General features: G+C 31.9%; 3 protein-coding genes across 8 annotated transcripts; 2 read left to right on the forward strand and 1 right to left on the reverse strand.

Annotated features, from left to right (window-relative positions):
- Positions 1 to 8,685: 8,685 nt before the first annotated feature.
- On the forward strand, positions 8,686 to 11,023 carry LOC139885861 (farnesyl diphosphate synthase 2-like). The gene is made up of 10 exons (XM_071869618.1): positions 8,686 to 8,797; positions 8,915 to 9,001; positions 9,115 to 9,231; positions 9,328 to 9,416; positions 9,494 to 9,545; positions 9,662 to 9,757; positions 9,844 to 9,888; positions 9,970 to 10,059; positions 10,138 to 10,209; positions 10,323 to 11,023. The coding sequence occupies exons 2-10, from the start codon at positions 8,948 to 8,950 to the stop codon at positions 10,449 to 10,451; spliced, it is 744 nt and encodes a 247-aa protein (XP_071725719.1). The 5' UTR covers positions 8,686 to 8,797; positions 8,915 to 8,947; the 3' UTR covers positions 10,452 to 11,023.
- Positions 11,024 to 14,159: 3,136 nt separating this feature from the next.
- On the reverse strand, positions 14,160 to 17,881 carry LOC139850328 (uncharacterized). Its single transcript, XM_071839915.1, has 5 exons — positions 17,794 to 17,881; positions 16,788 to 16,871; positions 16,176 to 16,300; positions 15,188 to 15,918; positions 14,160 to 15,081 (listed from the first exon to the last, which is right to left on the reverse strand). The coding sequence occupies exons 1-5, from the start codon at positions 17,879 to 17,881 to the stop codon at positions 14,304 to 14,306; spliced, it is 1,806 nt and encodes a 601-aa protein (XP_071696016.1). The 3' UTR covers positions 14,160 to 14,303.
- Positions 17,882 to 18,278: 397 nt separating this feature from the next.
- On the forward strand, positions 18,279 to 22,868 carry LOC139888255 (E3 ubiquitin-protein ligase WAV3-like). Of its 6 annotated transcripts, none has more exons than XM_071871466.1 (5): positions 18,279 to 18,799; positions 19,037 to 19,316; positions 21,724 to 21,891; positions 22,003 to 22,364; positions 22,440 to 22,868. In XM_071871466.1, exons 2-4 carry the CDS (start codon positions 19,214 to 19,216, stop codon positions 22,185 to 22,187), a joined length of 456 nt encoding a protein of 151 aa, XP_071727567.1. In that variant the 5' UTR covers positions 18,279 to 18,799; positions 19,037 to 19,213; the 3' UTR covers positions 22,188 to 22,364; positions 22,440 to 22,868. The 6 variants fall into 6 exon arrangements, with proteins under 6 accessions (XP_071727567.1, XP_071727389.1, XP_071727496.1 ...); XM_071871288.1 differs by having other exon boundaries at positions 18,279 to 18,610; positions 18,693 to 18,799; positions 21,724 to 22,364; XM_071871395.1 differs by having other exon boundaries at positions 18,279 to 18,610; positions 18,693 to 18,799; positions 19,135 to 19,316; positions 21,724 to 22,364.
- The last annotated feature ends 4,804 nt before the right edge of the window (positions 22,869 to 27,672 follow it).

The following is a 27,672-nucleotide window of genomic DNA, read 5'->3' on the forward strand; positions in this document are numbered from 1 at the left end:
GAATGCAGTTTTTACACAATATCATACAAACATAGACTCCAAATCTTGTCCTTATTTTAGTATGCAACAGCGGAAGCTCTTAGTATTCACCTGAGAATAAACATGCTTTAAACGTCAACAAAAATGTTGGTGAGTTATAGGTTTAACCTATATATATCAAATCGTAACAATAGTCCACAAGATTTCATATTTCAATACACATCCCATACATAGAGATAAAAATCATTCATATGGTGAACAGCTGGTAACCGACATTAACAAGATGCATATATAAGAATATCCCCATCATTCCGGGACACCCTTCGGATATGATATAAATTTCGAAGTACTAAAGCATCCGGTACTTTGGATGGGGTTTGTTAGGCCCAATAGATCTATCTTTAGGATTCGCGTAAATTAGGGTGTCTGTTCCCTAATTCTTAGATTACCAGACTTAATAAAAAGGGGCATATTCGATTTCGATAATTCAACCATAGTATGTAGTTTCACATACTTGTGTCTATTTTGTAAATCATTTATAAAACCTGCATGTATTCTCATCCCAAAATATTAGATTTTAAAAGTGGGACTATCACTCACTTTCACAGATATTTCCTTCCTCAAAAATAAGACTTGGCCACGGATCGATTCACGAACCTAAACAAATATGTACATATATATCAAAGTATGATCAAAATATAATTACAACCATTTTTATTATGTTTTAAAGATTTGAGTGTATTAAGTCAGCTGTCCTCGTTAGTAACCTACAACTAGTTGTCCACAGTTAGATGTACAGAAATAAATCGATATATATTATCTTAAATCAATCCACGACCCAGTGTATACACGTCTCAGGCTAAATCACAACTCCAAGTATATATATTTTTGGAATCAACCTCAACCCTGTATAGCTAACTCCAACATTACTGCATATAGAGTGTCTATGGTTGTTCCAAATAATATACATACATGGGTCGATATGATATGTCAAAACATTTGCATACGTGTCTATGGTATCCCAAGATTACATAATATATTAGAATACATGTATAATACAATATTAGTTAGCTAGGATATGATTTGTATAGATTTGTTAAACATTTCCCGTAGCTAAAAAGATCAAAAATATCCAATCTTGTTTTACCCATAACTTCTTCATTTTAAATCCGTTTTGAGTGAATCAAATTGCTATGGTTTCATATTGAACTCTAATTTAAGAATCCAAATAGAAAAAGTATAGGTTTATAGTCAAAAATTTAAGTTACATGTCAATTACTAAAGAGGTAGTCATTTCCGTCGAAAGAACGACATCTTGATGACCATTTTCAAAAATATACTTTCACTTTGAGTTTAACCAAGATTTTTGGATATAGTTTCATGTTCATATGAAAAATCATTTTCCCATAAGAAAAACTTTTAAATCAAAGTTTATCATAGTTTTTAATTATCCAAACCAAAACAGCCCCCGGTTTCACTACGACGGCGTATATCCGATTTTATGGTGTTCATCGTGTTTCCAGGTTTTAAATCATTAAGTTAGCATATCATATAAATATAGAACATGTGCTTAGTTGATTTTAAAAGTCAAGTTAGAAGGATTAACTTTTGTTTGCGAACAAGTTTAGAATTAACTAAACTATGTTCTAGTGATTACAAGTTTAAACCTTCGAATAAGATAGCTTTATATGTATGAATCGAATGATGTTATGAACATCATTACTACCTCAAGTTTTCTGGATAAAACTACTAGAAATGAGAAAAATGGATCTAGCTTCAAAGGATCCTTGGATGGCTTGAAAGTTCTTGAAACAGAATCATGACTCGAAAACAGTTCAAGTAAGATTTTCACTCGAAATAAGATTGTTATAGTTGTAGAAATTGAATCAAAGTTTGAATATGAATATTACCTTGAATTGTAAAGATAACCTACTGTAAATAACAAAGGTTCCTTGATCTTAGATGATTACTTGTAATGGATTAGAAAGCTTGGAAGTAGACTTGCAAACTTGGAAGTATTTTTGATTTTTATGAAACTATACTTATGGAATTTATGAAGAACACTTAGAACTTGAAGATGGAACTTGAGAGAGATCAATTAGATGAAGAAAATTGAAGAATGAAAGTGTTTGTAGGTGTTTTTGGTCGTTGGTATATGGATTAGATATAAAGGATATGTAATTTTGTTTTCATATAAATAAGTCATGAATGATTACTAATATTTTTGTAATTTTATGAGATATTTCATGCTAGTTGCCAAATGATGGTTCCCACATATGTTAGGTGACTCACATGGGCTGCTAAGAGCTGATCATTGGAGTGTATATATCAATAGTACATACATCTAAAAGCTGTGTATTGTACGAGTACGAATACGGGTGCATACGAGTAGAATTGTTGATGAAACTGAACGAGGATGTAATTGTAAGAATTTTTGTTAAGTAGAAGTACTTTGATATGTGTCTTGAAGTCTTTCAAAAGTGTAAGAATACATATCAAAACACAACATGTATATACATTCTAATGGAGTCGTTAAGTCTTCGTTAGCCGTTACATGTAAGTGTTGTTTTGAAACCTTTAAGTTAACGATCTCAATTAATGTTGTTAACCCAATGTTTATTATATCAAATGAGATGTTAAATTATTATATTATCATGATATTGTGAGGTATGAATATCTCTTAATATGATATATACATTAAAATAACGTTACAACGATAATCGTTACATATAAGTCTCGTTTCGTAATTCTTGAGTTAGTAGTCTTGTTTTTACATATGTAGTTCATTGTTAACACACTTAATGATATATTTAAATATCATTTTATCATGTTAAATATAGTGTATCAATATCTTAATATGATACATATGTATTTAGTAGACGTTATCATAACGATAATCGTTATAAATATCATTTCGAGTTTCTTAACTTAGTAATCTCAATTCTTATGTATATCACACATTGTTAATATACTTAGTGAGATACTTACTCATCATAATCTTATGACATATATATATATATATATATATATATATATATATATATATATACCACAACATGTAGTTTTTACAATTTTGTAACGTTCGTGAATCGCCAGTCAACTTGGGTGATCAATTGTCTATATGAAACTTATTTCATTTAATCAAGTCTTAACAAGTTTGATTGCTTAACACGTTGGAAACATTTAGTCATGTAAATATCAATCTCAATTAATATATATAAACATGGAAAAGTTCGGGTCACTACAACAATGGACATTTATGTAATCATACAATAGATATTTGATGTTAATCGTATTTTAATCGTGACTGATCAAGCCTAAATCTAAATTGGTGGTATTAGAATTAGACTTGAGTGCTTAATTTGAGAAAAATATGTTGATCGATTGTTTTAACTCTAATAACTATACAAACTCCGTTTGAAATCTGGATTCCAAGAGCGTAAAACGAATAATTAGATTAACCTCACTCGTTTAGATCGAATGAGTTAATATCTTGAGTGTTAATGAACTCCGATATCGACTGAACAATGTTACGGTATGATTTCGAAAGAGTAACAATATGTGTGTAGTGTGTTGTAGTGAATGACCCATGGGGTGTATTTATATATATTTCGAAATAGTTTTTTTAGAGAGAATGATGACGTGACATATGTGTCTTTCATGATCGTAACAAATTCTCCTAGTTTTATGGGTTGACGAAGCATATGTCACTTTCATTGATGTAACAAAAAAATCCGAACAAACTTTCCTAGAGTCATGGGCTGACGTGGCGAACGATTCATTCGTGTGTTTGTTCCAGGACTGTGTGTTTGTTCCAGGACAAAGTGCTTGTTCCGAGACCATGTTTTATTCCGGGATCGTGTGATTGTTCCGGAATGGTGTGATTGTTGTGATTGTTCCGGAATGGTGTGATTGTCCCGGAATGGTGTGTCAGATCTTTCTATGATGTGACGGATGGGCGGCACACCCTCGGTTAGGTAAGAGGACTTATATATGAGCAATGCCTAATATTATCCAAGTGTTTCTTCGCGGTACTCTCCTGACCGGGCAAGGTTACAACCGATTCATATGTCTGTTTGTAATATTCTTGTAGGGGTTACTGGGCGACCAATGTATTTGGTTGAGCAGGAGATCTTTACACAGAAATGTGATCCGTAACCTCTCGGTGCTCTATATCCGGATGTATTCCCGGACGATGTCTTGTATACGAGGTATCCGGGTGAGTGGTGCCGGATGTCCGGCACACTTGTTCGGGTAGGATGGGCTTACGTGAGGTTATGGCCGGCTTCTATCCGAGATATTTCTTCCTGGATGCATATTCGGATAGTCTTCTGACAGGTTTATTTAGGTGGGACCGGGAGAAGGTGTTTTCTTCTAAACTATTATGCCGGTTTAATTCTGGATGGAATTTTGAGAAATGGTAAGTCGTATTGAAAATGCGACTTTTTTGATACGGATTCAGTATTCGTATCATCAGTGACCATCGATTGGATGTCATGGCAGTCGACCGACGGTGTGAGACCATCGATCGAGGGTCTCTATGTTAAAATAAAATAAAAAAGAAGTAATCAAAACAATAGGGATCAGAGATAAACTCATCATCTCCCAATGATCAAGGGACCAACAGATACTTTCCATGTTTAACAAGAACCCAATTTTCTCATTTAATTTTTTAGGCTCTTTGCCTAAATTAAAGTATATGACCGTTGTATTTCTATGGCATAAATAGGATTAGCAGTGTAATTGTAAAGTACCAATTTCCAGTGAATGAAATATCAGTGTTTCAATCCAAAATACAATCAATACAAAATACATCATTTCAATTATTAATTTACACACTCTAACCCTCGACCGAATGTCACTGCAGGTAGTATTAATATGGGTCACAAGTTTATTTGTTAGGTTACACACTACGTTAACCTTAGGCGAGTTCTTTCGTTTGCTTTCGTCCCAAATCATACTCAACACGAATAACAACTTTACGGTATCGATCTAATCTATTCCATAGGTCTAGGTTTGATTCATTCGATCTCAAGAGTCTAAATTTATTCGATTAAAGCTTTGTCTATTGTTTTCCGCCTCTAGATAGAATATACGTTTGATCTAAGATCCTTAAATCTGTCAACACTACTGCTTTGAGGAAAGACCAGAGTTATAGTGGGTGACCCTCCGTGATCACGGGGGAGATTAATTTTTTTAATTTTTTGAATTCGAATCAATGACCTTCACTTTGAAATTGTAGACCTCAACCACTCCTCCACCACCACCACCACCACCACCACCACATAGTGTGTGTGTGTGTGTGTGTGTGTGTGTGTGTATTTTTTACTCTTCATTAAAAGTTTTGTACCAGTTATCGATTTACAGATTGTAATTATAAATTTTTAAAATCGCGTGATTGAGTATTGAGTGAAGTTATTTCTCGCAATAATCAGCCTCCGGTTTTAACTATTTTCCTCATCTGTATGAATCTTTATATCTTTTATCTTTATTCTTTATAAGAAAGAACATAAAAAAGAGATTGGTCAACATCGACACGCTGATTTCATTGTGATACATGTACACATTTTATTTATATGCCTAATTGTTTATTAACCATTTTCACATGAAACCACAACAAAAAAGTATGATGAATATTCCACCTATTGTCGTAATTTAATAAATACTATTTTTTGTACAACTCTTGACATTGTAATATTTTACAAAAGAGTTCAAATTTAGATATCACTAGCTAACAATAAACTTTTCAAAATGATCGGAATGAAGTTATAAATAGTTATTGAATATCCCCAACAGAGTTAAACATAATTTATCAACCCCTTAATCATATTTTGTAAGTTTTAAAATAAATAAAAAAAAAATTTACTAACCCGTTAATCATGTATTCTGTAAGTTTTATTATAATTAATACATGTTCAAAATATGCTACAGAGTATTTGATATTACAATCCAAATTTAGCCGACTGGCCGAGGTTTTTTGACTTTGACAATCACCTATTATATGTTTATTACTTTTCATGCAATAGTGGACTAATGATTCAAAAAAGGCATCTATTTATTTTATTTAAATGTTTTATAAAACAACGATAGATAGTTAGGAAATGAAAATTCCTTTGGTTGGTTTAACGTTACAGGAACTTGTTACTCATGTATGTCTTTCAGAAAAATATATCTTTTCTCACAAAAAAAAAAAAAAAATTTATATCCCGTTGAGTCATAACTATTGTTTGCTAACATGTGCCGTTATAACACACTTTAGTTGAAATTGTCTTATATAAAATGTAACTTTCAGATTAAATTATTGAGTATTAAATGAAATATCAATATTTATACAATATTCAACTTCATTAAACTAGGGTACACGTTAACAAAACTCAAAAACAATAATTATTTAATCATGTATATATTTTAAGTTTAATTAATGTGAAATAAAAACAAATTATATATTGTCCAAGACATTTTATGTAGAGCTTTTATAGTTCTCCCGTCCTAAAACATTTTATGTAGAGCTTTTAAGTTGCGATCTAAGTATAAATCTCAGCTCTTGAATTATGTGATGGACGGGATAATCACATGTGATTAGCAGTCCTTAAATTAATATAGTCACATGTGATTACCAGATTACCCTTCCTTTATTTTCGTGTTTTAATTTCGATCGTTAATCAAATGTGATCCATGGTTAATCACATGTGATTGTTCCGTCCATCACATGATCCAAAGACTGAGATTTATCCTTTAAATCTCAACTTAAATTAAGGATGCAAATAGATATATCTCATTACAAGTAATAAATAGGTTGATTAAGGATTATAATGATATTTAATAATGGTTATACTCAAGGGCAAAAATTAGAAGGGGCAGAGGGGGGCAGCCGCCCCCAGTGATTTTCAATTTTTAGTGCAAAAATTTTGGGTTTTTCGATTATGCCTCCGGTGGAAGAAAAAAAATTTGCCCCAAAGTCTCCACATTTTGTCCCAAAACCTCCACATTTTGGCCTAAAACCTCCATATTTTGCCCTCAAACCTTCACATTTTGCGCAAAAACTCACAAATTTTGACCTAAAAAATTGGCTACGTTTTTAAAAAAAATTCGCCCCCGGTGAAAAAAAATTCTGCTTCCGCCAGTGGTTATACTTTACTAGTTTAAAATTAGTTTATAACATCCATAAATAACAAAGCGAACAATTTTAACAACTGTGTATTTTAATTAAAAGCAAATGCTGACTTGGACAAAATACACAGTGTTGTTATTCTTGCCAATTGTAGACCAGCATCAGTATGAGTATCTGCCTATATATATTCCGATATCAACCCACCCATTTCATCATCCACCGTATCTGCATCCTTCAAACATCTGATTCCATTTGTCGTTTTTATTTTTATAATTTTTTCTTAAGCAATTACAATACAATACAATGAGCACCGATCTCAAGGCCAAATTCCTGGAAGTTTATCACATTCTCAAATCCCAACTACTTCATGATCCATCGTTCGAGTTCGACGATAATTCTCGTCAGTGGGTCGATCGTGTAAGATTTCAATTTCAGCATATGATTATTTTTATTATATTTTATACTATACAACATACGACTTTAATATGAGCGTGTTATTCATTTGGATATGCATCTCAATGTTTGATTTATTTAGTTTTGTTTAATTATGCATGAATGCATTAAATACGTTGACTGTGAATGTTCGATTGTCGTTGATTTTGATTTGTTTCAACAAATTTTATTATAAATTTAATATGTATACGTGTACATGTATGTGTTGATTCAGTGGATACTTATGCTAATTTTAGGGTGCGTTTGCTAAAACAAATGAATTAATGTTGAATGGTTTAAAATATGAATAATGGTTCTGTTTGAACTTAGTTTTAAACGAAAATAACATGTTTGATAATCATTGGTAATGAACTCTATGAATGATGTAAAAATAATTTATTAATATTTTAAAATCGAATAAATAAAAGAATATAATTGTTTGATGATTGTCCCGGATATAATTTAAGGAGGATATTAAGTAATAAGGGTGATGAATAGTTAAGAGAGTATTCCAACTTTCAATACATATTGCTCCAATCATTTGTTCTTCAGATGTCACTAACAAATGCATTGAATTCTATTATGTCAAGAGGCAATCAAATGCACCCTTATTTCTTATTAAAATATATGCTAGTATCATAACATGTTAACACATAGTTAGATGGACTGAACATATGAACTTAATATACCTGAACATTTGTGTAGATTAATCAGTTTTCGATGAAAACTCGATTACTAGCTAAATTAGACGTTTAAGTGAACATGGCAAAAAAAGTAAGGAGTAGGTGCTTAATAACTTCATCTGTCTTTTCAACAAAGTTTGCTTTAACAGTAAACCTAATGAGTACGGAGTAGTAAACTACATAAATTTTCTTAGTTTGACCTGTTTCTTTGTAATTATCAATAATGTTCTTGGCTTTACTTAATCACTTATTAATTCATTAATTAAATGATGGAAATGTGTATTTTTTTTTTTTTTTTTTACAGATGCTTGACTACAATGTACCTGGAGGTAAAACGGCTGCTCGATTCCTATTGAGGAAAAGCGGTTTTTTGTATTTGTTTGCCTTAATATAGCAAGGCTTTTGCTTTTCAAGAAAAAAAGTTACAAGTTACTCCATAATTTATCTTTAAACAAAATGTGATGTGATGATGTATGCAGGAAAGTTGAACCGAGGCCTTTCGGTTGTGGACAGTTACAAGTTGCTTAAAGGAGAAGAACTTTCAGATGATGAAGTTTTTCTTGCATGTGCTCTTGGTTGGTGCATTGAATGGGTAATAATATTAATAATAAACAACATAAATACTAAATCCAATTTGTTACAAGTTAGTTTCCTGTCTCGTTGCACGATAGTTTTAAAACTGTCGTTGATATTGATGTTTTATTTACAGCTTCAAGCATATTTTCTTGTACTTGATGATATTATGGATGACTCGCATACTCGTAGAGGCCAACCCTGTTGGTACAAAATACCCAAGGTATGACCCTTTTTTAAACGGGTAAACGAATAAGGTTTTTCCTGTTCATTCGATAGTTTCCTATCATTGTGGTAGACGATAGTATGAATGCTGAATTTTTAAAAATATTATAGGTTGGGATTATTGCTGTAAACGATGGAGTTGTTCTTCGAAACCATATCCCTAGAGTTCTAAAGAAACATTTTAGAGAAAAGGCTTATTATGTGGATCTGGTGGACCTTTTTAACGAGGTGTGATTCCGTTAAATATTCTAAAATATTAAATTTATCGAAAATTTATATAAGTTTTCGCTCGTGAAAAGTAATTTTAACCATTTGTTTGAGCAGGTTGAATTCCAAACAGCTTCTGGACAGATGATTGATTTGATCACAACACTTGTTGGAGAGAAAGATCTATCGAAATATTCTTTGTCTACGTATGTTTATTTCTTAACTTTTGTTCCTTTTATAAACTCCACTACTAGATTTATTTCATGCCTATATTGTTTTGCAGTCATCGCCGAATTGTGCAGTACAAAACTGCTTATTACTCGTTTTATCTTCCAGTAAGTACATTTTAATTGCTCTATTTCCTCTGTTTATGTTTATGAAAGATGTTAAGGCTAATTTATCGATGGTTATATTAGACTAACTTGAATGATTATGATTATGATTATTCAAGGTTGCCTGCGCGCTACTTATGTTTGGTGAGAATTTGGATGATCATGTTCAAGTGAAAGATGTACTTGTTGAAATGGGTACTTATTTTCAAGTGCAGGTAACGTGTTTAATCCGTTGGTAATTATATATAAACCGTTATCGTTTTCATTTATTAAAAAATTTAAACTTAATTTGACTCTGTAGGATGATTACTTGGACTGTTTTGGTGCTCCTGAGGTGATTGGCAAGGTTAGTCAACCAAAGCGACTTATCTTAGTCAATTATTTAGTAAGAAACTTTGACTCATGCTGATGTCATTGATTATAACAGATTGGGACAGACATTGAAGACTTTAAGTGTTCCTGGTTGGTTGTTAAAGCATTAGAACTGGCCAATGAAGAACAAAAGAAATTTTTACACGTAAGCACGAACTTTGAACGTCGTCTTATATTCCAATTTTGATCCGCTTTTATGTACCCGTAACGCGTTTTCATACAGGAGAACTATGGGAGAAAGGACCCAGCCACAGTGGCTAAAGTGAAGGAACTTTACCACACTCTTAACCTTCAGGTTTCTTGCTTCTGTTTGTCTATTTTGACATAAACCTATTTTGACCCGTACCTGGCCCGCCCATCTTGCCACCTCTAGTGTTTCTCACCTCTATTATTTGTGGATATTTGTAGGGTGTGTTCGAAGATTATGAGAACACGAGCCACGAGAAGTTTATCAAATCGATTGAAGCTCACCCGAGCAAAGCAGTACAAGCAGTGTTGAAATCATTCTTAGGAAAGATATATAAGAGGCAAAAGTAGGCATTTTTAGTCCAAAAATAGGACATGTTGTGTCATGCGTGTATCATTTTCGATTGTATTCTTGTAATTCTACCAGCAATTTACAATTACAATAAGACATTCAGTACTGAATTGAGTAATCACAACTTTACAAGGTAAAATAAAAAAGATGCAACAAAAATAATAATGTAACAAAAAATAAAGTATTATAATTTAAAATTTAATTTAGTTTTGGTCAGAAAGGTTTGAGAGATGATTGAAAGAGCCTGGATGGTTACCAAGGGAACTGGTTGTTGTTCTATGATAGCGACACCGAAATGATCCAACGTGTGTGGTTGGGGAGCAAAGGCAGTTTGGTTTTGAATCCGATTGTCCTCTTGGTGTAGCCAAATGTGCTATTTCTGCATAGTAACGAGATGATGCGCTACCGCTATTCGCACTCACAGGCACCTGCTGCTTTTTGGTTTCTTCCATTTTTAGTTTTGCTGGCTGCTGGAAAGTTATATGTGGCCTTTCTTGTTTTCCCTCCATATTTTCTATTCTTCTTCCTGCTTGCAATTTGTTTTCTAGTCATAAATCAGATAAACAATCATCAGAATCAATTTTGTTGCAGTTATTCATAAGTTATGGTTATGAATTTTTTGAATATCTTCTGTTTGAAAGTCGAAATGTAATAATATGTAATCACCACCGGCGCTTCTAGCCGAGTGGTATCCCCATTCCTCAGTGGCGGAACCAGAAATTTTTTTCACCGGGGGTAAAAAAAATAAAAAATTAAAAGCGTAGCAAACTTTTTTGGGCAAAATATGGAGGCTTTTGGGCAAAATATAAAGGCTTTTCGCAAAATATGGAAACTTTTGGGCAAAATATAGAGCCTTTGGGGGCAAAATATGAAAACTTTTGGACAAAAGAAAATATCCAATGAGGCAAAATGAAAAAACCCAATTTTTTTGCATTAAAAATTTCAAATCCACTGGGGCAGGTGCCACCCATGCCTCTATGTAGTTTCGCCAGTGCCATTCCTTGTGTTTGGGGCTGAGGTTGAGGTCGCATGTTCCTCGCTCAGCACACCCTCTTAATTAATCTGTCTGATATATGGAGCTCCGGATTGACCTCGAGGGGGGGGGGGGGGGGGGGGGGGGGGGGGGGTTCTCTTGGATTCAAACCCGGTCCGCCTGCCCCTCGGGATGGTTTAAGAATCGGGTTCCTGCAATGCGATTCAGGTTTCCTCCCAAAAGCGCGTGCGTGCGTGACAAATAATCGCGAAGATGGTTAATACCCCTATGGGTGATGCCGGCAACTTGCCTTTTAAATAATAATAATAATAATAATAATAATAATAATAATAATAATAATAATAATAATAATAATAATAATAATAATAATAATAATAATAATAATAATAATAATAATAATAATAATAATAATAATAATAATAATAATAATAATAATAATAATAATAATAATAATAATAATAATAATAAATAAATAAATAATATGTAATGACCTTCATATCGGCAGTCTAACCAACCTTAATCGAAAGACGAGTTTATGAAAGAATTACATCAAGACACATTGCATTAAGGTAATGGCTATAATTACCAATAATTTAGATGACATGATTTACTATTAACTATAAACTTCATGAGGGTGATCATTACCTGCCTGTAATTGCAATCTAAAAATTAATGGCAAAAGGGAGAGAGATGGCCTGCAGTTCTTGGGGGCACGAACTTGAGAGGGGCGCGTTAAGAATTAAACATTATAGATAAAATGATGGAAAAAATAAGGAATAAAAATTGAGAGGTGATGGTCATAAACTAATATTTACTAAATTTAGATGGTGTTTTTGTGACCTTTAGTCATCTATCCAAATCACCACCAACATTTATTATCCATTTCTTAATCCAAGAATTTGTTTTTACCAAATTCTAATCGTATACTAGATGATTTGATTACGGTCCTCCCTGTCAATACTAGCTGTAGCTGTGGCCAAGCGTGGATATTATCGAATTCAACCTCGAGTTAATCATAAGGCTTACAAGGTACAACGAGTCGCGCTAAAACTAATGAGTTAAGAACATACTTGTGAGCTATTTATGCCAACATGCAGCTGTTAACGAATAAGTTTTGATTGTTGATGCTACTGGAACCTAGCTTGACCTGGTATCCTAAAGGCTCATGACGCCATCAAGTTCAGCCTATACCACATCTTTCAACTTGATCTAATTTGCATAAATCTGATTTGATTATATAACATTACTGCATATAATAACCATAAGAGTTACATTAGCTAATATGTTTGGTTTGAATTTTATGTCAAACTCTTCATTTAGTTTAGTTCCTAAAAGAGACCTCGTAACTTAATTAGATTTAAATCATGAATACTGTTATATCTTTCTACTAAACAAGTCTATATTGAAGTATATGTATGTATCTGGAGTAGGAGGATACAATGCCGATGTGAAGTATTGGGTTCAGCATATATACAACTGAACAAAAAGCACATTATATGAATTAGATCGAAGTGAATCAACTGATGTTCATAATGTAAAAAACTTGGGTGTACAATGCTAGTGTTAGTTGTCAATATGATGTTGTGGACTCTTTAATTTATCGGTTTAATCCAAGTGGTCTCTGATGCTGTTGAGTTCCCATAATAAACCTGTTTCGATCCTTCATCCCAATATGCCTGCATTAAGTAAGTTCATAACACAGCACTTACGTTAGCAGTGTGTAATTGTATACATGCGAAAATGTATACAAGTACTAAAAGAGTTGAGTTACCTGCCAACCCGATGGTAGTTGTTTTGTTAGCTCAGCAAGATCAGGCTGTTGGTTTGTGTCATCAATGGTCTTTGTTAGAGTTTCTTCAACATCAGATGACTTTTTAGCCCTCTTCCGCCTAACCCTTTCTCGCCTAAATAAACATGCAAAACTACGTTACAAAAGTTGTCAAAAATTTATATAAAAAAGAAAACAAAAGAAGAAAGGTACAAACGGCTTTACCAATCGCCACCAAGGGGCTGAAAGTTGGCATTGTCTTTGGCTTCTCCAGTAGCAATCTGCTGAGCATGCCATTGCTACATCATAATAAAAGGGGCACCATAAGCAGCCATATAAGAAGGCCAAATAATAAAATAATACGCACAATCATGCGTGTCAAATGAATATATAAAAAGAAGAAAGGGAAGCCAACCTCGATCTCCCGTTGGCGTTTCTTCTCTAAAATCTCGAAAGCATTTTCTGGTTCATCTTCCTCCTCATCATGCAACTCCTCTTTAACAGCCTTCCACTGCAAACAGCTAACAATTGATGTTGATCTATGGTAAAAGATGAATGCTTAACAATATTAAACAAAACTTTACCTTATCCACCAATCCGGAAACCTTCTTATTGGATCTCAAAGTGGATACCGCAGCAACTGTTCTCTTTTTATTGCGTTGAACTGAAAAAAAAAGTAATTGATAAAAAAACAAGTTGCAGTCTATTATCAAGCTAAATACCCTAACAGGGTGACGGGTTATGCGACACAATTTTCGATTCCTCCACAACGTTAATCAACTCCATGTGAATAATATGGAATAGCACTGTTTTATTTTATTAAAGGTGGTAGTCATTTCATCATAATTTACCTTTAGGTTGAACCTTGGGAACTGGTTCTGTTGAGGTAGCGATCGAAGCAGCAGCAGGAGCTGTTGCCACAGATACGTCATCATGTGTTACAAGACAAGTTGCTGAACGAGTAGACAATGAACTAGGAGGAACCTCAGTAGATGATTGGATTTGATCAGAAGCAACGCTTTCATGGACAGATTTTCGTAAACCAGATGTTTCTACACTGCTGACGCCTATTGCACATGATACTGACCCTTATTGTAATGGGTAATACGTCACAGAGTCTCCCTGATTCATTACTGAAGTCACATTAGGATATGAGTTCGGTACTGCAGCATAATATTGACATCCATTGGCATCTACATAATAACCATTACTTGGGACTTCGGTGTTTGTTTGACCGTAGTATTCATACCCGGACACTGGGTAAGTGCAGTTATATTGTTCTCCAAAAGAGTAAGGTTGTGCTGTCTGCAACTCTGAGGCGATTGGCGGAAATGGATGGGTTTCAGGCGGCTCGTCTGGCGGTGGAGGAGGTAGAGGTTCTTCGTCCGGCGGTGGTGGAGGAATCCATTCACCATTAGGCGGAGGTAGAACGTCAATATCTTCTTCCGATTCACGAAACTCGCCTTCTTCAAGTTCCATCTCGACATCCATGTCAGCATCTTCTACAAAGGTAGGGCCCACATCTGGAACAGCATCTGCAATAGTTTCATTTTCATGCGATTCTACAGTTTCTACTTGGGATGCGGTATCAACGGGAATGGAATCATCTTGGAGACCACTGGGAGTTGCTTCACGTATGCCTTCGTGTAATTTGTGTCCTGGCTCATTTATTTCATCAACATTTGAAATTTGAGAGCACTTTAGAACTTCGTTGTTGACTGCAGCTTCCAACTTTTTCAGCTGGTTTTCAGAATGTAACCAAAAGGGTAGCAACGATGACCCGTAAGGTACTAATGACTTAATGTCTGCAAGTCTTATATGAAGTTCGAGCTTCAACTTTGATATCTGGTCATTAGCATCTTCAGATCTGGAATTTAGATCAACAACAAGAAAACATTAGCGAATAATGTGACAATAATATACAACAAAAGCAAATAAAAACTGCATTACATTAGCAGAGATCAAGTATATACCCTTCTAACAAACATAATTTTTCTAACAGACTTTCACCAAGTTGTAGGAGAGGGAAAGAATCAGATGACGGATCACCAACTGTTCCTTGATTTATATGAACATTCATATCATGAAAACCAGAATCCGTATTGTGAGCTTCCGCATTACTCAAAGCATCATTAGAATATCTTGGAACCACCTCATCTGACAATTTATCATCTATTGCCTTATAACGGTTACCCTCAACTTTATCATTTACCACAACATCTGCATAACTTTCGTTATGCACTTCAACATTGGTTTTGGTATCATTGATTTCTGTGACTTCAAAAATTGTACTAGTTGTGGATTCATTATTAGGTTGTGTAGCTACATGAGCATACATATCTGCATTTTCTTCAGCCCCGGGAGCAGATTTAGGATCATAGGCAGATTCATTTCCTTGGGTCAGATAAGCAGGAGCTTCCCAAGAAGTTTCACCAGTCAACACGTTCCAGTAATAATACGAATTACTCTCCTCATGCAACACCATTTTCCAGCCAGAATCCACATCTCGTGTTGTCTGTGCACCCGAAGTTTCCCCTGCATCTGCGTCTCTATGCAAAGACTCGGCCGTATTATCTTCTATAACACCATTTTCCTCCAACTTCGGCAAAACATCGAGTGAAGAAGAGTGATCCTTGTTCTCTTGGTCAGCAACGATTTTTTCATCTTCATCTGTTCGTTTAGCCTTGTGACTATCTACCTTTTCCTGCTCATAACAAAATTGATTAGAATTAGACAAACGCACAAATCAGGCGTGGCTGAATATAAATAGGCTTCAAGGTTGCCACCTCTAAAATAGTACTACTCATGGTGATCAAATAATGACGTTGGTCTCTTTTAAAATGTCATTTACTAATGTCAATATAGAAAAAAAAAAAAAAAAACATTGCATTGGTGAAGCCAACCGGAAAAAGTCAACTCAAAATTTAAATTACTAAAGATCCTTTAGTGTACGATGCAGACCTGCTTATCAAGCTCGTCCAAGGAGGTTTTTTCAGGATCATGATTTATATCCGTACCCGATTCTTCCTCCACTTCTTCATCACTATATTGTCCAAGTAACAACCGGGGATTTTCCGGCCTTTGACCTGAAACACAAAATGCTAACCTGTCAGATCATATAAAAACAACTCATGCATGGCCCAGATTACAACTAATCTTCCGATAGATGCTTAACATAAACTTCTCATAGTGGCCTAAACTAATATTAACTGCAAAAAGGTCTATTTTTACGGGACCGGGACTTCAAGTCATGGCCACCTGCAACATTGGAAAGAAGTTAGTAACTCAGAATAACACAAAAAGGTAGAAACATACGAACCACTAATGTTGTAGAAATGTCGAAATGCTGCGTGCAACATAACATGTCAGGAATTTCAATCAAAGAAAAAGTGGAAACAGTGGCTAAGTTGAACGGGCTCAGATGACCAATTGAGTTCCCAATATCACAGCCATCTAACAGTCTGAAAACGATATCTTGGTAGAGCAAACATGTCCCATTTATAGTATAACATCAACCAATACAATGACGGACTGTACAAAGATCAGTCCATGAAGAAATTTGTAGGAACCCACCTGAAGAAGATGGTGAATCGGGTGACTCAGCAACATTATTTGCATTTCCGCCAACTTCTTTGTTAGACAAATCACCAAAATCTCCTATAAAATTCAGTAATGACAATGATCATTAGAGTCAACATGACCAGAATCCAAGCGATCCAAGTGTGCAGGAAGGGATGCAAATGGTTATTGATTGACTTGCTGGTTGGTGTTAAAGAAGCGTTGGAAGGGGTTTAGATTTCAAACTTGTAATAAATAGTGTTGAACTGTTAGCATTATAGTTAGTTTCTGATTATCTTTTTTTGTTTTGGTAGGAAAGCTAGGTGACATATCCTAGAGTTATTTTTTGTGAAATGATCTAGTTTAGGTGCTTATTTGGTGTCATCAGGTACTAAAATTCGTATAGCATTTCGTTAGAAGCTACTGCTTTTGTAATGCTATGTTGGCTCCCTTTTTAGGTCTTCCGTTTATTTATAAAAATAATTCTACTAGAATTATTTAAAAATAAAGTATTATGCTTAGCTTTTTATTTAAGATTTGATTTGATTGTTCTTGTATCATTCTTTTATATAAACAGCTAAATTGTAGGTATAACGGTATGGAAGAAAAATTACATGTTTATGATATAATCTTGTCCCCTTGACAAACAAACCCTAGCCCCAACCTTGGCTATAAATTAGTGGTCCAGTTTTGTCAAAAAATTTAGCTTTTCGAGCGATTGGTACATTCGATTTTTCAGTAGAGAAACCAGGATAAGTTTTATCTACCAGGCATTAACGGTAATTGGTATCTGATATGTGATAACATCATCATCATGACCTAATCCTAACATGTGATGCTATCTGCATAGAACCTAAACACATATACTACTGCTATTCAATTCAATATATTAATATATGATATCCATCAAACGATAACCTAATATGCATCAAACGCGGTCCGATCAACACAAGTAATGGAAAATTTAATCAGTTCAAATCCAATTAACGATATTATAAAGGATGAAGAAGATGATGATTACCAGATGGTGGTTCCGCTAAAATATCAAGTTTAAGTCTTCGATTAGACGATGTTTTGGCCGCTAACCTACGTTCCTTTCTGTTTACCATCGTCAATATACTGCTGCCCAAATTTGACAAATTTAAAATTAATGTAATCTTGATTTGAGCCCTAAGGCTAAATTGGTCGTATAAGGGCCGTGATAGGCTGATAGCGCGCGGCTTTGCGCAAGAAGATTTACGTTTTTGCCCTTTATTTGGATTAGATTTATTATTTATTATTTAATATATTTGATTATTTAATACTCGTATATCTACATCTACATCTACACTATACATTATAAGAAAAGTTTAATTGAGATATACAAAAAAATTTCCTTAAATTACAACTATTAGATTAATAAAAAGACATTCACTACCCCTATCATCTAACCATCCATTACATTACAATTATTGAGCAATAAGTCACATTTAACCTTTAAACTTCCCTAATTACCCTAAATTTAAACATACGGGAGAAATTACACAGAATGGGGGTCACGATAATCCCTTTTAGTTACTACTTACGAACCCTAAATTCGTCGCTCTTGCAAAATCTAAATTTTCATTTTTCTCTTTACAATTGTTCCTGGGAAATTACTCTTACAATCGGCTCCTCTACAGTGGCGTTACAAATCTATCAGTGTCAAATCAATTGAACGACATCATCCATAAAAATCAGGCGAAGAAGATTTGTATGTTCCGGCAATCGTTGGTCAATAATTGATGTTTTTGAGGCGGTGGTGGTTGCGCCTTAGGGTTTAGTACATCGTGCTTTCTTCATTAAAAGGAGAAAATAGGGTTAAACTCGGTTGATTTCGAGCAATTTATACAACATTTCACCGATTTTTTTTTCTCTTTTCATCTGTTAATCCTGTTGCAGGAGTATTCCTTCTTCCCGATTGTTCAAAATCGATTGAACTTAGGGCAAATATTAGGGTTTAATGCCATAAACATTTCCGTTATTGCTGCTGTCGCCATTAGTTGCTGGTATTTTTTCTGTAACTTTTACATGCTTAAAATTATTAGATAATTTTTTAGATTTTATGGTTGTGGGTGAGGGTGATTTTGTAAACCCTAATCCTACCTATAGTAGCTTTTTTTCATGCTAAAAGGTTTTTTCCTGGTATTTTAAGTAGGGTTTTTTCATACTAAGCTTAGTTATTGTATGATTCATGGCATGTGGATATACATTATAAATTTAGTTTTTTGACATCTATTTTGTAGTTAGTAGCAGTACGATAGTGTATTACGGAGTATGTCGTAATGGCAAGTAAAAAAAGCAGTGTATTGGTTATGGGTTAACTTTGGTGTCGCCACAGCAGGCAGCCAGAGGAGGCGTATTATTCATGATAATGTCTAAATCAGAGGCGTCGCCGCCATTTATCTGAGTTATTCTGTCCAATGTCTTCTGTTTCGTTTCAACATATACTAGAACGATCGGTTTCCAACATACACGAAGTGCACCTATTATTATCTGAGTTACATGTTCATTCAGAAGCTGAAGGTAGGTATCTGTCTTTTCATTCATTTAACAAGTTGCTCACTGATGTGTGGATTATATGTATTTTTTGCTTACTGAATATCTTACCTTTTGCTTTCTCATCCGCTATGCTTTATGTCTAATATCCGTTATTGTTTTGCTGCCTGTTTGTTTGAGCATAACAGTTGTTTAAATAGTACTCCGTATGTTATTGCTGATATATTTTATGATGTTGTTCGTGTTCTTGGAGTCATTGTTGTCTTCATTTTTTTTTTTTTTTTTTTTTTTTTTTTTGCTTCTGAAATTCAAGTTATGATTTTTAATCTTATCATTTGTTCAAATTAATCACATATTATATAACTTAGAGTTTCTGTATCAACTAATTATATTTAATATTTATCTAGAAAAAATATCGAGTCAGTCTTGCTTGAAAGTAATTGATGTGTAATGCTAAATTAGTTATTCATCAGAACGTGAATAAAAGTTTGCAATTGGGAATTAATACGTCGACATATAGTTTACCGTTTTATTAGGATTTTAAGGGTTCCAATAATGTGGTTGTATAGTGGTTCATAACCAGCTACGACTAGGTCAAACAATTTTTTTGGAAGGTGGTTACTACCTGGTTGAGTTAACATCATAATTCAACCTTTTGTATTAAAGTATTTTAATGGATCTTTCGCTTTTCTATCTTTCAGATTTTAAGATTTGTTATTGACATAGAAATCTGTTCTGTAATTGAATGCTACGTGTTTCTGATTTTAGTTCACAGAAACGTTTAAAGTTAATGTGAAGTGCAGTCTGAACAGTAACTATAAGTGATGGTATAATTTACGAGTAATGTTGGTTCTTTAATTTAATTGAAGCGAAAAATATACTTTATCATTCCCATTAGTTTTGTTTTGTGTTGAGGTTAGCCCTTTAGATTGTTCTTTATCATTCCCATAAATTTACGATGTCTCCAGTAATCGTCTAAACCCTTATTGAAGAAGTTCTCTTTGAAGTGGAGCTTATTCATTTTATTCAGGTGTGCACACATTTTTCCTCATTTAGGAAATCGTTCTTTGTCATTGAATGTCATTTGTTTGATGTTGTTATATTCTCCTAAATACTTGGTTTGATGTTGCTGTTATGGGAATGTTGGTTGTTATATATATTTTGATGATGTTCCACGTATGCTAAGTATAGGTATTTTGATGATGGTTTATTCTGTAGGTTTGATTTTTTGGAATCAAACAATTAAAAATAAACAACGGAACCATCTGTAACATGTCCGAGCTCAGGTTTTAAAAGTGTATACATCAGTTAGTTTACATGGGTCATTGTGTTATAAAGATTTTATGATCAACAAGTTTATTCAAGAGCTTTTAGAAAATATATATAGTGGATCTTCTGATGGAACAAAAAGAATTAAGAAGATTGTATGCTATATGTGTAATTACAATATTACATTACAATTTGCCGGGAAGGATAATTAGTTTTATTCGAGCAAACTGACATCTTAAAAAGTTTATTTCTATAATCTAGATCACCTTAGTATGAATGTCATGATTGACACTCAACTGAACATTGCTGTTAGCTTAGGTTTTATTTCTATGTAGGGCCTTGCATTTGATGTGGAGAGATTTGTTGTTAAATGGTTTCATGTAGAACTTAAATTTTTTGGTTAACAATTGTATCATAATTTTATGGTGAAATGTTTATATGACTTTTCTTTTTCCTTTGACCTAAATGGTCTAATGATGCTGCAGAACAACATGAGCTCTTACTTGGGCTTTGTTAAAATGTAGAATTACTATAATCATAGAATAAGCTTTTTATATATAAGTATCAGTTTGTGCTTTAACCTTCTGGATGTCAGTTGTGATGATATTCGAAACATAGAAGAAGCTTGTCTGTCGTAGAATTAGAAAGCTTCTACGAGAAATAGTGTTTTGGTCTCTTTGCTTAAAGGTTGCATTGTTAAAAGGGGGAATATGTCTCTTGATTTGAACATGTCAGTATTTTCTGAATGGGTCAATTTAGCAATTTGACTTGGAAAGAAACCAAATAAAACTCCTATATGGTAAGTCTTAATTCATGACAATCATCTGTAAAATAATTTTTACCCATCTATTGGTATACTTGTAATTTTTATTTAATTTGTTTATATTCAGTTTTATTTCTTTTAATTATCTTATATTTAGTTTTATTTTTTTATTTAATCTTCTTATATTCAGTTAATTTAGCTATTTTGTTATTTTTTATTTTTATTTAATATTTTTATTTTTTTATTTGATTTTTATTTAATCTTCTTATATTCAGCTTTATTTTTTTGTGAAAAATTGAAGTTGCTGTTGATGAATATAAATGTTGCTAAACATCTTTGACAAGCCAATTTTTACGACTTAGCATGGTGACTGTTTATGGGAGACCATAAACATGTTTGCAGTTTGTTTTGATGCTCCATTGGTGGCGAATGGCGACACCAATATTGCAGAAGGTCCGAGAAGAGGCGTGAAAGTTATGGAAGATCGACGGGAGAACAACCCGGTTGCGAGTGTAATTTTGTTATCAGATCGAGAAGATACGTATACTGTGAATGGAAGTTCGAACCCAGGTGGTGTAAAATGTCATTTGAATTACAAATTATTCCGTCCTAAGTTTATTCATAATGTTGATGGAAACTCGGGAATCAATATACTGGTACATGCTTTTGGGTTCGCTGCAGACCACGATGCTTCATCGACACACTCAATTTCTGAGCTTTCAAGTGGGACATTTTTGTTTATTGAAACTAAAGGTGTGATTCAAGACGCGCTTGCACTATGTATACGTGGACTTTTGAGTGTAGTGGTCAAAGATGCTAAAGTGTTTCTCGAGAGTGTAACCTTAACGTTTTTGTTAGGCCGTTAAAGGCTGGTAGCTACAAGAACCGGTTGATGGCGGATGCGAAATCAGGTTGCATTGATGTAGGAGATTTGAAGCTGGTAACAGGATAAGCAGTATACCCATTGACATGATTTTTTTGCTTCAACACTTACGTACACAAATGACTTATGTGCAGCCATGAGTTTCTGAGCTACCTTGAAAGTATTCATACTTCATACTTGGTTTTTATTCTTCTTATTTATAGTTACAGTTGGCATAAGATGAACTTAATTGTAGGTGCCAATTATCATGCACACCAAAAGTAAAAAGTCAAAGGCATGGAGTCCGATCTTTAGTAGAGAAAATGAAAAATCATGTATTTTCATCTTCACAACTTGGCAGCTGAACGAAAGAATGAAAGTTTACAACAGGTATCTTCATCTTAAAAGAGTGGAGCAAATCATGTATCTTCGTTTTAAGAGCTGAACGAGTTAAGAAAATGAAACATCATGTATCTTCGTCTTAATAGAGTGGAATACTCCGGATTTGACACCATCGATGGAGCTTGGCAGCTGAACGAAAGAATGAAAGCATTTCGGGTCATATTTAATTTTGTGTATCTATTTTCTACTTGGTTTTTAGTTTAATTTGCACATTTAGCATTTCGGTCTTTTTATAATACTTAATTCATAATCTACAATTTTATTTAACTTCATGCTTTGCCTATATTTGTTTCTTATACACTGTTTTTTTATTTCATTTATGTGCTCAAAAATTATATATTTTTTGTGTAATTTTTATTGCCGAAACCCGCAAATCTTGCGGGTCTTAAGCTAGTTATTTATAAAGTACCATCTTATTTAGATTTACGATTGGTGTTTGGATAGAAAGAAAAATATTTTGAAAAACTAGTGAAATGACCCGTGAAATCAGGGGCGTTTTTTAGAAGGGATAAGCGGGGGCAGCCGCCCCCAGTGAATTTGCAATTTTCAGTGTAAAATTTTTGAATTTTTCGACTTTGCCCACTGGATTTTTTTTTTTTTGCCCCCAACAGCTACATATTTTTTTCCCAAAACCTCTAAATTTTGCCCAAAAATCTCCAAATTTTGCCCATAAACCTTCAAATTTTGCCCCAAAACCTCCATAATTTGCCTAAAAATCTTCATTTTTTGCCCAAAACCTCTATATTTTGCCCCAAAAAATTGTTAAGGTTTTAAATTTTTTTTGTCCCCGTTAAAAAAAATCTTGGTAACGCCACTGCGTGAAACCACGAGTTTGTTTAAACGAAACAGTTTTATATATTTTAGTTTTATATGTTTTATGTATTAAGTGAGTGTAAATGTTAAAGTCATTTAGTTTAATGACCCGTGGAACCACGAATTCTGACCAAGAAACTTCTCGTTTTTACAAACATATTGATGTAGTTAAGTTGATCAGAATAAATTAACTACATTTACTTCATCACCACCCTATTCCAATTTTCATCACAATTACTATATTTTTTGTCATAAAGCCTACATTACAAACTTTTATTGAGACATGTATCTCACATACATATGTAAACGTAACTAATCTCGTAAATGAACCTATATTTGAAGGGAAAAAAAAAAAATAATAATAATAATAATAATAATAATTATTATTATTATTATTATTATTATTATTATTATTATTATTATTATTATAAATAATAATAATAAATTTTGTCTAAAAAGTTGAGTATTTATATTTTAATAATAATTAGTAGTAATAACAAATGCCTCTTGAATTTTTTTAAAAATTATAATACAATTATTATATAAAGGTTATACAATATGCTTCAAAGTTTGTACATATTTTCATGGGTGTTTTGTAAAAGATTGTACAATTTGTTTTAAAGTTTGTACATATAGTTATGGAGGTGTTGTATTATAAGATTGTATATAATGTTTCAAATATTGTACAAATGATGATGTGGTCACTTAAAGATTTTTTTTAATTGTAAATTAAATGATTAATGATGTCACCTAAGTTGCTTAGATTTTTTTTTTTTTGATTTTTTTTAATAAAGGAAAAACTTTATTTATGATATCATCATTTTATAAATTTAATAGAAATTATAGATGGTGTTAAGGAGAGAAATATAAACATGTGTAAAGATTACTGTCCATAATATTTTCTTTTGCACTTCCTTATAAATCAAAAATACTTGATTCTTTTCACTTTTGTTCTTTGTCAAAACTCATAAACAAAGCAGGAAGATCATGAAATGTTATGTACGAAAATGTTATATACTTCGTACGTATATAACCTTATTAATGATATGACAACCCGGAAATTTCCGACTAAACTTAAACTAAATCTTTATGTGATTCTGACACGATAACCAAAGTCAGCTGAACTGAACCTCAAAAATTTTAAACTAATTCCATTAAACTACGACAAACACGAACAATTATTCGTAAATAATTATGCATTAGTAATTATTCGTTATATTAATATTATTATTAATATCATTTTAATAATATATCATTAACCATTATCATTTACAAGTATTATTATTATTATTATTATTATTATTATTATTATTATTATTATTATTATTATTATTATTATTATTATTATTATTATTATTATTGTTACTATTACTAGTATCACTAATATTATAGTTATTATTATTATTACTACTAATATTAGTTACCAATTAATATTAATTTTATAACTATAATTATCATTATGATTACTATTATTATTGTTATTATAAAAATAATAAAAGTTATTATTATTTTCATTTATCTTAGTATTAGTATTTTTTTTAGAATAAGTATGGTTATTAAAATTATCTTTAGTAATAAGTTTTTTTTTTTATCATTATTATTATTATTTGCATTATTATTATTTATTATTATTATTATTAATATAATTATTAAATATTAATGTTAAATAAATTAAAAGAATACCTAATACCTAAATTAGGTTATCAGCACTTAAAATTTTTATATATATTCTTTAAAATCTTGATCTGCTTTATCTGTTTATTTTTTTTATTATCATGATCAGCTTTTTAAATCCATCGAGATATCTGCTTTTTATTTATTTTATCTGCTTTTAATTTTTTTTTATTTTCCTGTGTATGATTCATTGTCGACACCCACGACTATTGTTTAAACAAGTGTTAACCTAATCATCCCCATTACCAATTATCAATTATAAATTACTGCAATTGCTGATAAATTAAACAGAAATATTTTTTTTTCTTTCGCCGACCCCTGTTACGACATGTTTAAATCAAAAGCTCGATTTCGAAATCAATTACAAAATCTATAAAGGCAGTCTTGTTAGGAATTATTCATGTAAACTATCTGCAAATTATCAAGTTCCAATTCATCGTATCGAAGTTTAATTTTCGAGTCAAAGTTTTGATTTCAGAAGTCAAACAGATTAATCATCGCGAAATTCGTAATTGTTTTTGTGTTTCAAGTTCAATTGATTGCTTAGAAAGTTTCTAGGAGTGAAATGAAATCTTTTTCGTGTTGTAATCTTGGTCTATAACGTTCTCAAAATCAAAAGCAAGATTTTTTTTTTTTTTTAAACTCGCGACAGTAGCAGCAGTAATATTACTGTATTATTTTTTTTATTTTTTTTATTATCAAGAACACCCTTTTCAGTTTATGAGTGTTTCCATTTAATTTGCACGTTTTAATTCGACCTTAAAACATGATATGATGATACTGGTTGACTGGGTTGAAGAAGATGGTGAAAAATTAAAAAGGGTTAAAGAAAAATAGTTTGGATTAAAAACAGAAGACAGAAGCAGTCGAGTGGTGTTGTGTGTTTGCGTGTTAGCGAGAGGTTTCGGGTTCGAGCCTCGCCTTGGGCATTTTTTTGAAAAAAGCCTTATAAGGTAGTTCTTATATTTATTATTATTATTATTATTATTATTATTATTATTATTATTATTATTATTATTATTATTATTATTATTATTATTATTATTATTATTATTATCATTGCTATTATTATACTAGTATTATTATTTATGATTATTATTATTATTATTATTCTAATTATTATCCTAATTACTATTAATATTAGTTTTATCATGACTTGAATAAGTATTATTATTATTATAAGTATTACAAGTATTATTATTATCGTTATTATCACTAAGTATTAAAGTCATTATTATTATTATCATTATTACTAAAATTATTTTGTTATCACTAATATATGTATTATTATTATTATTATTATTATTATTATTATTATTATTATTATTATTATTATTATAATTATTATTATTATTATTATTATTATTATTATTATTATTATTATTATGATTATAATTACAAAAAAGAATATTATTATTATTATTATTAAGTAAGTATTATTATTATTAAAAATTACTATCGTTATTATCATTTTTAAAAAAATTATCGTCTTTACTATCATCTTTACTTTATAATTATTAGTAAAGCTATCATTTATATTAAAATTACTCTTATTACCATTATTATTATAATTATTGGTAAATCATTATTATCGAAACTATTATTTTTACAAATCAATATTTTGTACATTGAATACACTTATTTCGTATACTATAATTATATTTCATATAAGTATATAACAAACATATTAACATTTTTATATAAATATTCATATATAACAAATTAGATATTTTTAATATAATACCAATCAAACATATATATATATATATATATATATATATATATATATATATATATATATATATATATATATATTATATATAACTACATAAATACATAACAAATGAAATAACATATATAAATTTATTCGATTACAAGTATATGTGTTAATATATATACTTGATATAGGTTCATGAATCGGAGGTCAACTCTACACTTGTTCAGTACTGTCATACGCATAATTACTACAAACTATCATATCGTATAGTGAGTTCATCTGCTCCCTTTTTATATATATTTTTGGACTGAGAATACATGCGCAACTTTTATAACTGTTTTACGTTTAGACACAAGTACTCAAACTTTTATGCTATATACGTGCTTTGGCATGCTAAATCCCCACCGTAATATCGTTAATTGCTGAGGTATAAGATGCAAGCTTAGTTATTGTGAGTAGCGTTACTGAGAGTGACGTCTCTGTCCATTTGACCGTTGGTCTTTGGATACATAGTAATGATTCAACGACATGAATAACAAGTGTCACGGGGTAACTTTGTTTAGTCGTGATATTACAAACAGCAACTCTTTCGATTAATATATTTGGTATTAATCAACTTTAAACTGAAATCTTGTGGTCTAATGCTATACTGAACTATTGATTTATGATAAACCTATGAACTCACTCAATCTAGTGTTGACTTTTTAAAGCATGTTTATTCTCAGGTACTTAAATATTGCTTCCGCTGTATATCTCCTGCTTTAATGATGATTGCTTGCTATGCTTGGAGTCTTCATTACATATCATATAAATTAAAGACATTTAATGTTCTAAATACAATGTAATCTATTTATCTTCCGCTGCAAAACTCAATAAAACATCT

The sequence above is a fragment of the Rutidosis leptorrhynchoides genome, chromosome 1, assembly GCF_046630445.1.
Source record: "Rutidosis leptorrhynchoides isolate AG116_Rl617_1_P2 chromosome 1, CSIRO_AGI_Rlap_v1, whole genome shotgun sequence".
Taxonomy (NCBI): Eukaryota; Viridiplantae; Streptophyta; class Magnoliopsida; order Asterales; family Asteraceae; genus Rutidosis; species Rutidosis leptorrhynchoides.

Excerpts from the sequence above, each read along its gene's own strand:
- LOC139885861 (XM_071869618.1), top strand. The coding sequence starts at position 8,948 with ATGGATGACTCGCATACTCGTAGAGGCCAACCCTGTTGGTACAAAATA. Across the intron at positions 9,758-9,843 it reads GTACTTATTTTCAAGTGCAG|GATGATTACTTGGACTGTTT; the intron begins GTAACGTGTTTA and ends TTGACTCTGTAG. Across the intron at positions 10,210-10,322 it reads ACCACACTCTTAACCTTCAG|GGTGTGTTCGAAGATTATGA; the intron begins GTTTCTTGCTTC and ends GGATATTTGTAG.
- LOC139850328 (XM_071839915.1), bottom strand. The coding sequence starts at position 17,881 with ATGGTAAACAGAAAGGAACGTAGGTTAGCGGCCAAAACATCGTCTAAT. Across the intron at positions 16,872-17,793 it reads TTTAGCGGAACCACCATCTG|GAGATTTTGGTGATTTGTCT; the intron begins GTAATCATCATC and ends TGAATTTTATAG. Across the intron at positions 15,082-15,187 it reads AAATTATGTTTGTTAGAAGG|ATCTGAAGATGCTAATGACC; the intron begins GTATATACTTGA and ends TCTAAATTCCAG.
- LOC139888255 (XM_071871352.1), top strand. The coding sequence starts at position 19,214 with ATGTCTTCTGTTTCGTTTCAACATATACTAGAACGATCGGTTTCCAAC. Across the intron at positions 19,317-21,723 it reads TGTTCATTCAGAAGCTGAAG|TTTGTTTTGATGCTCCATTG; the intron begins GTAGGTATCTGT and ends ACATGTTTGCAG.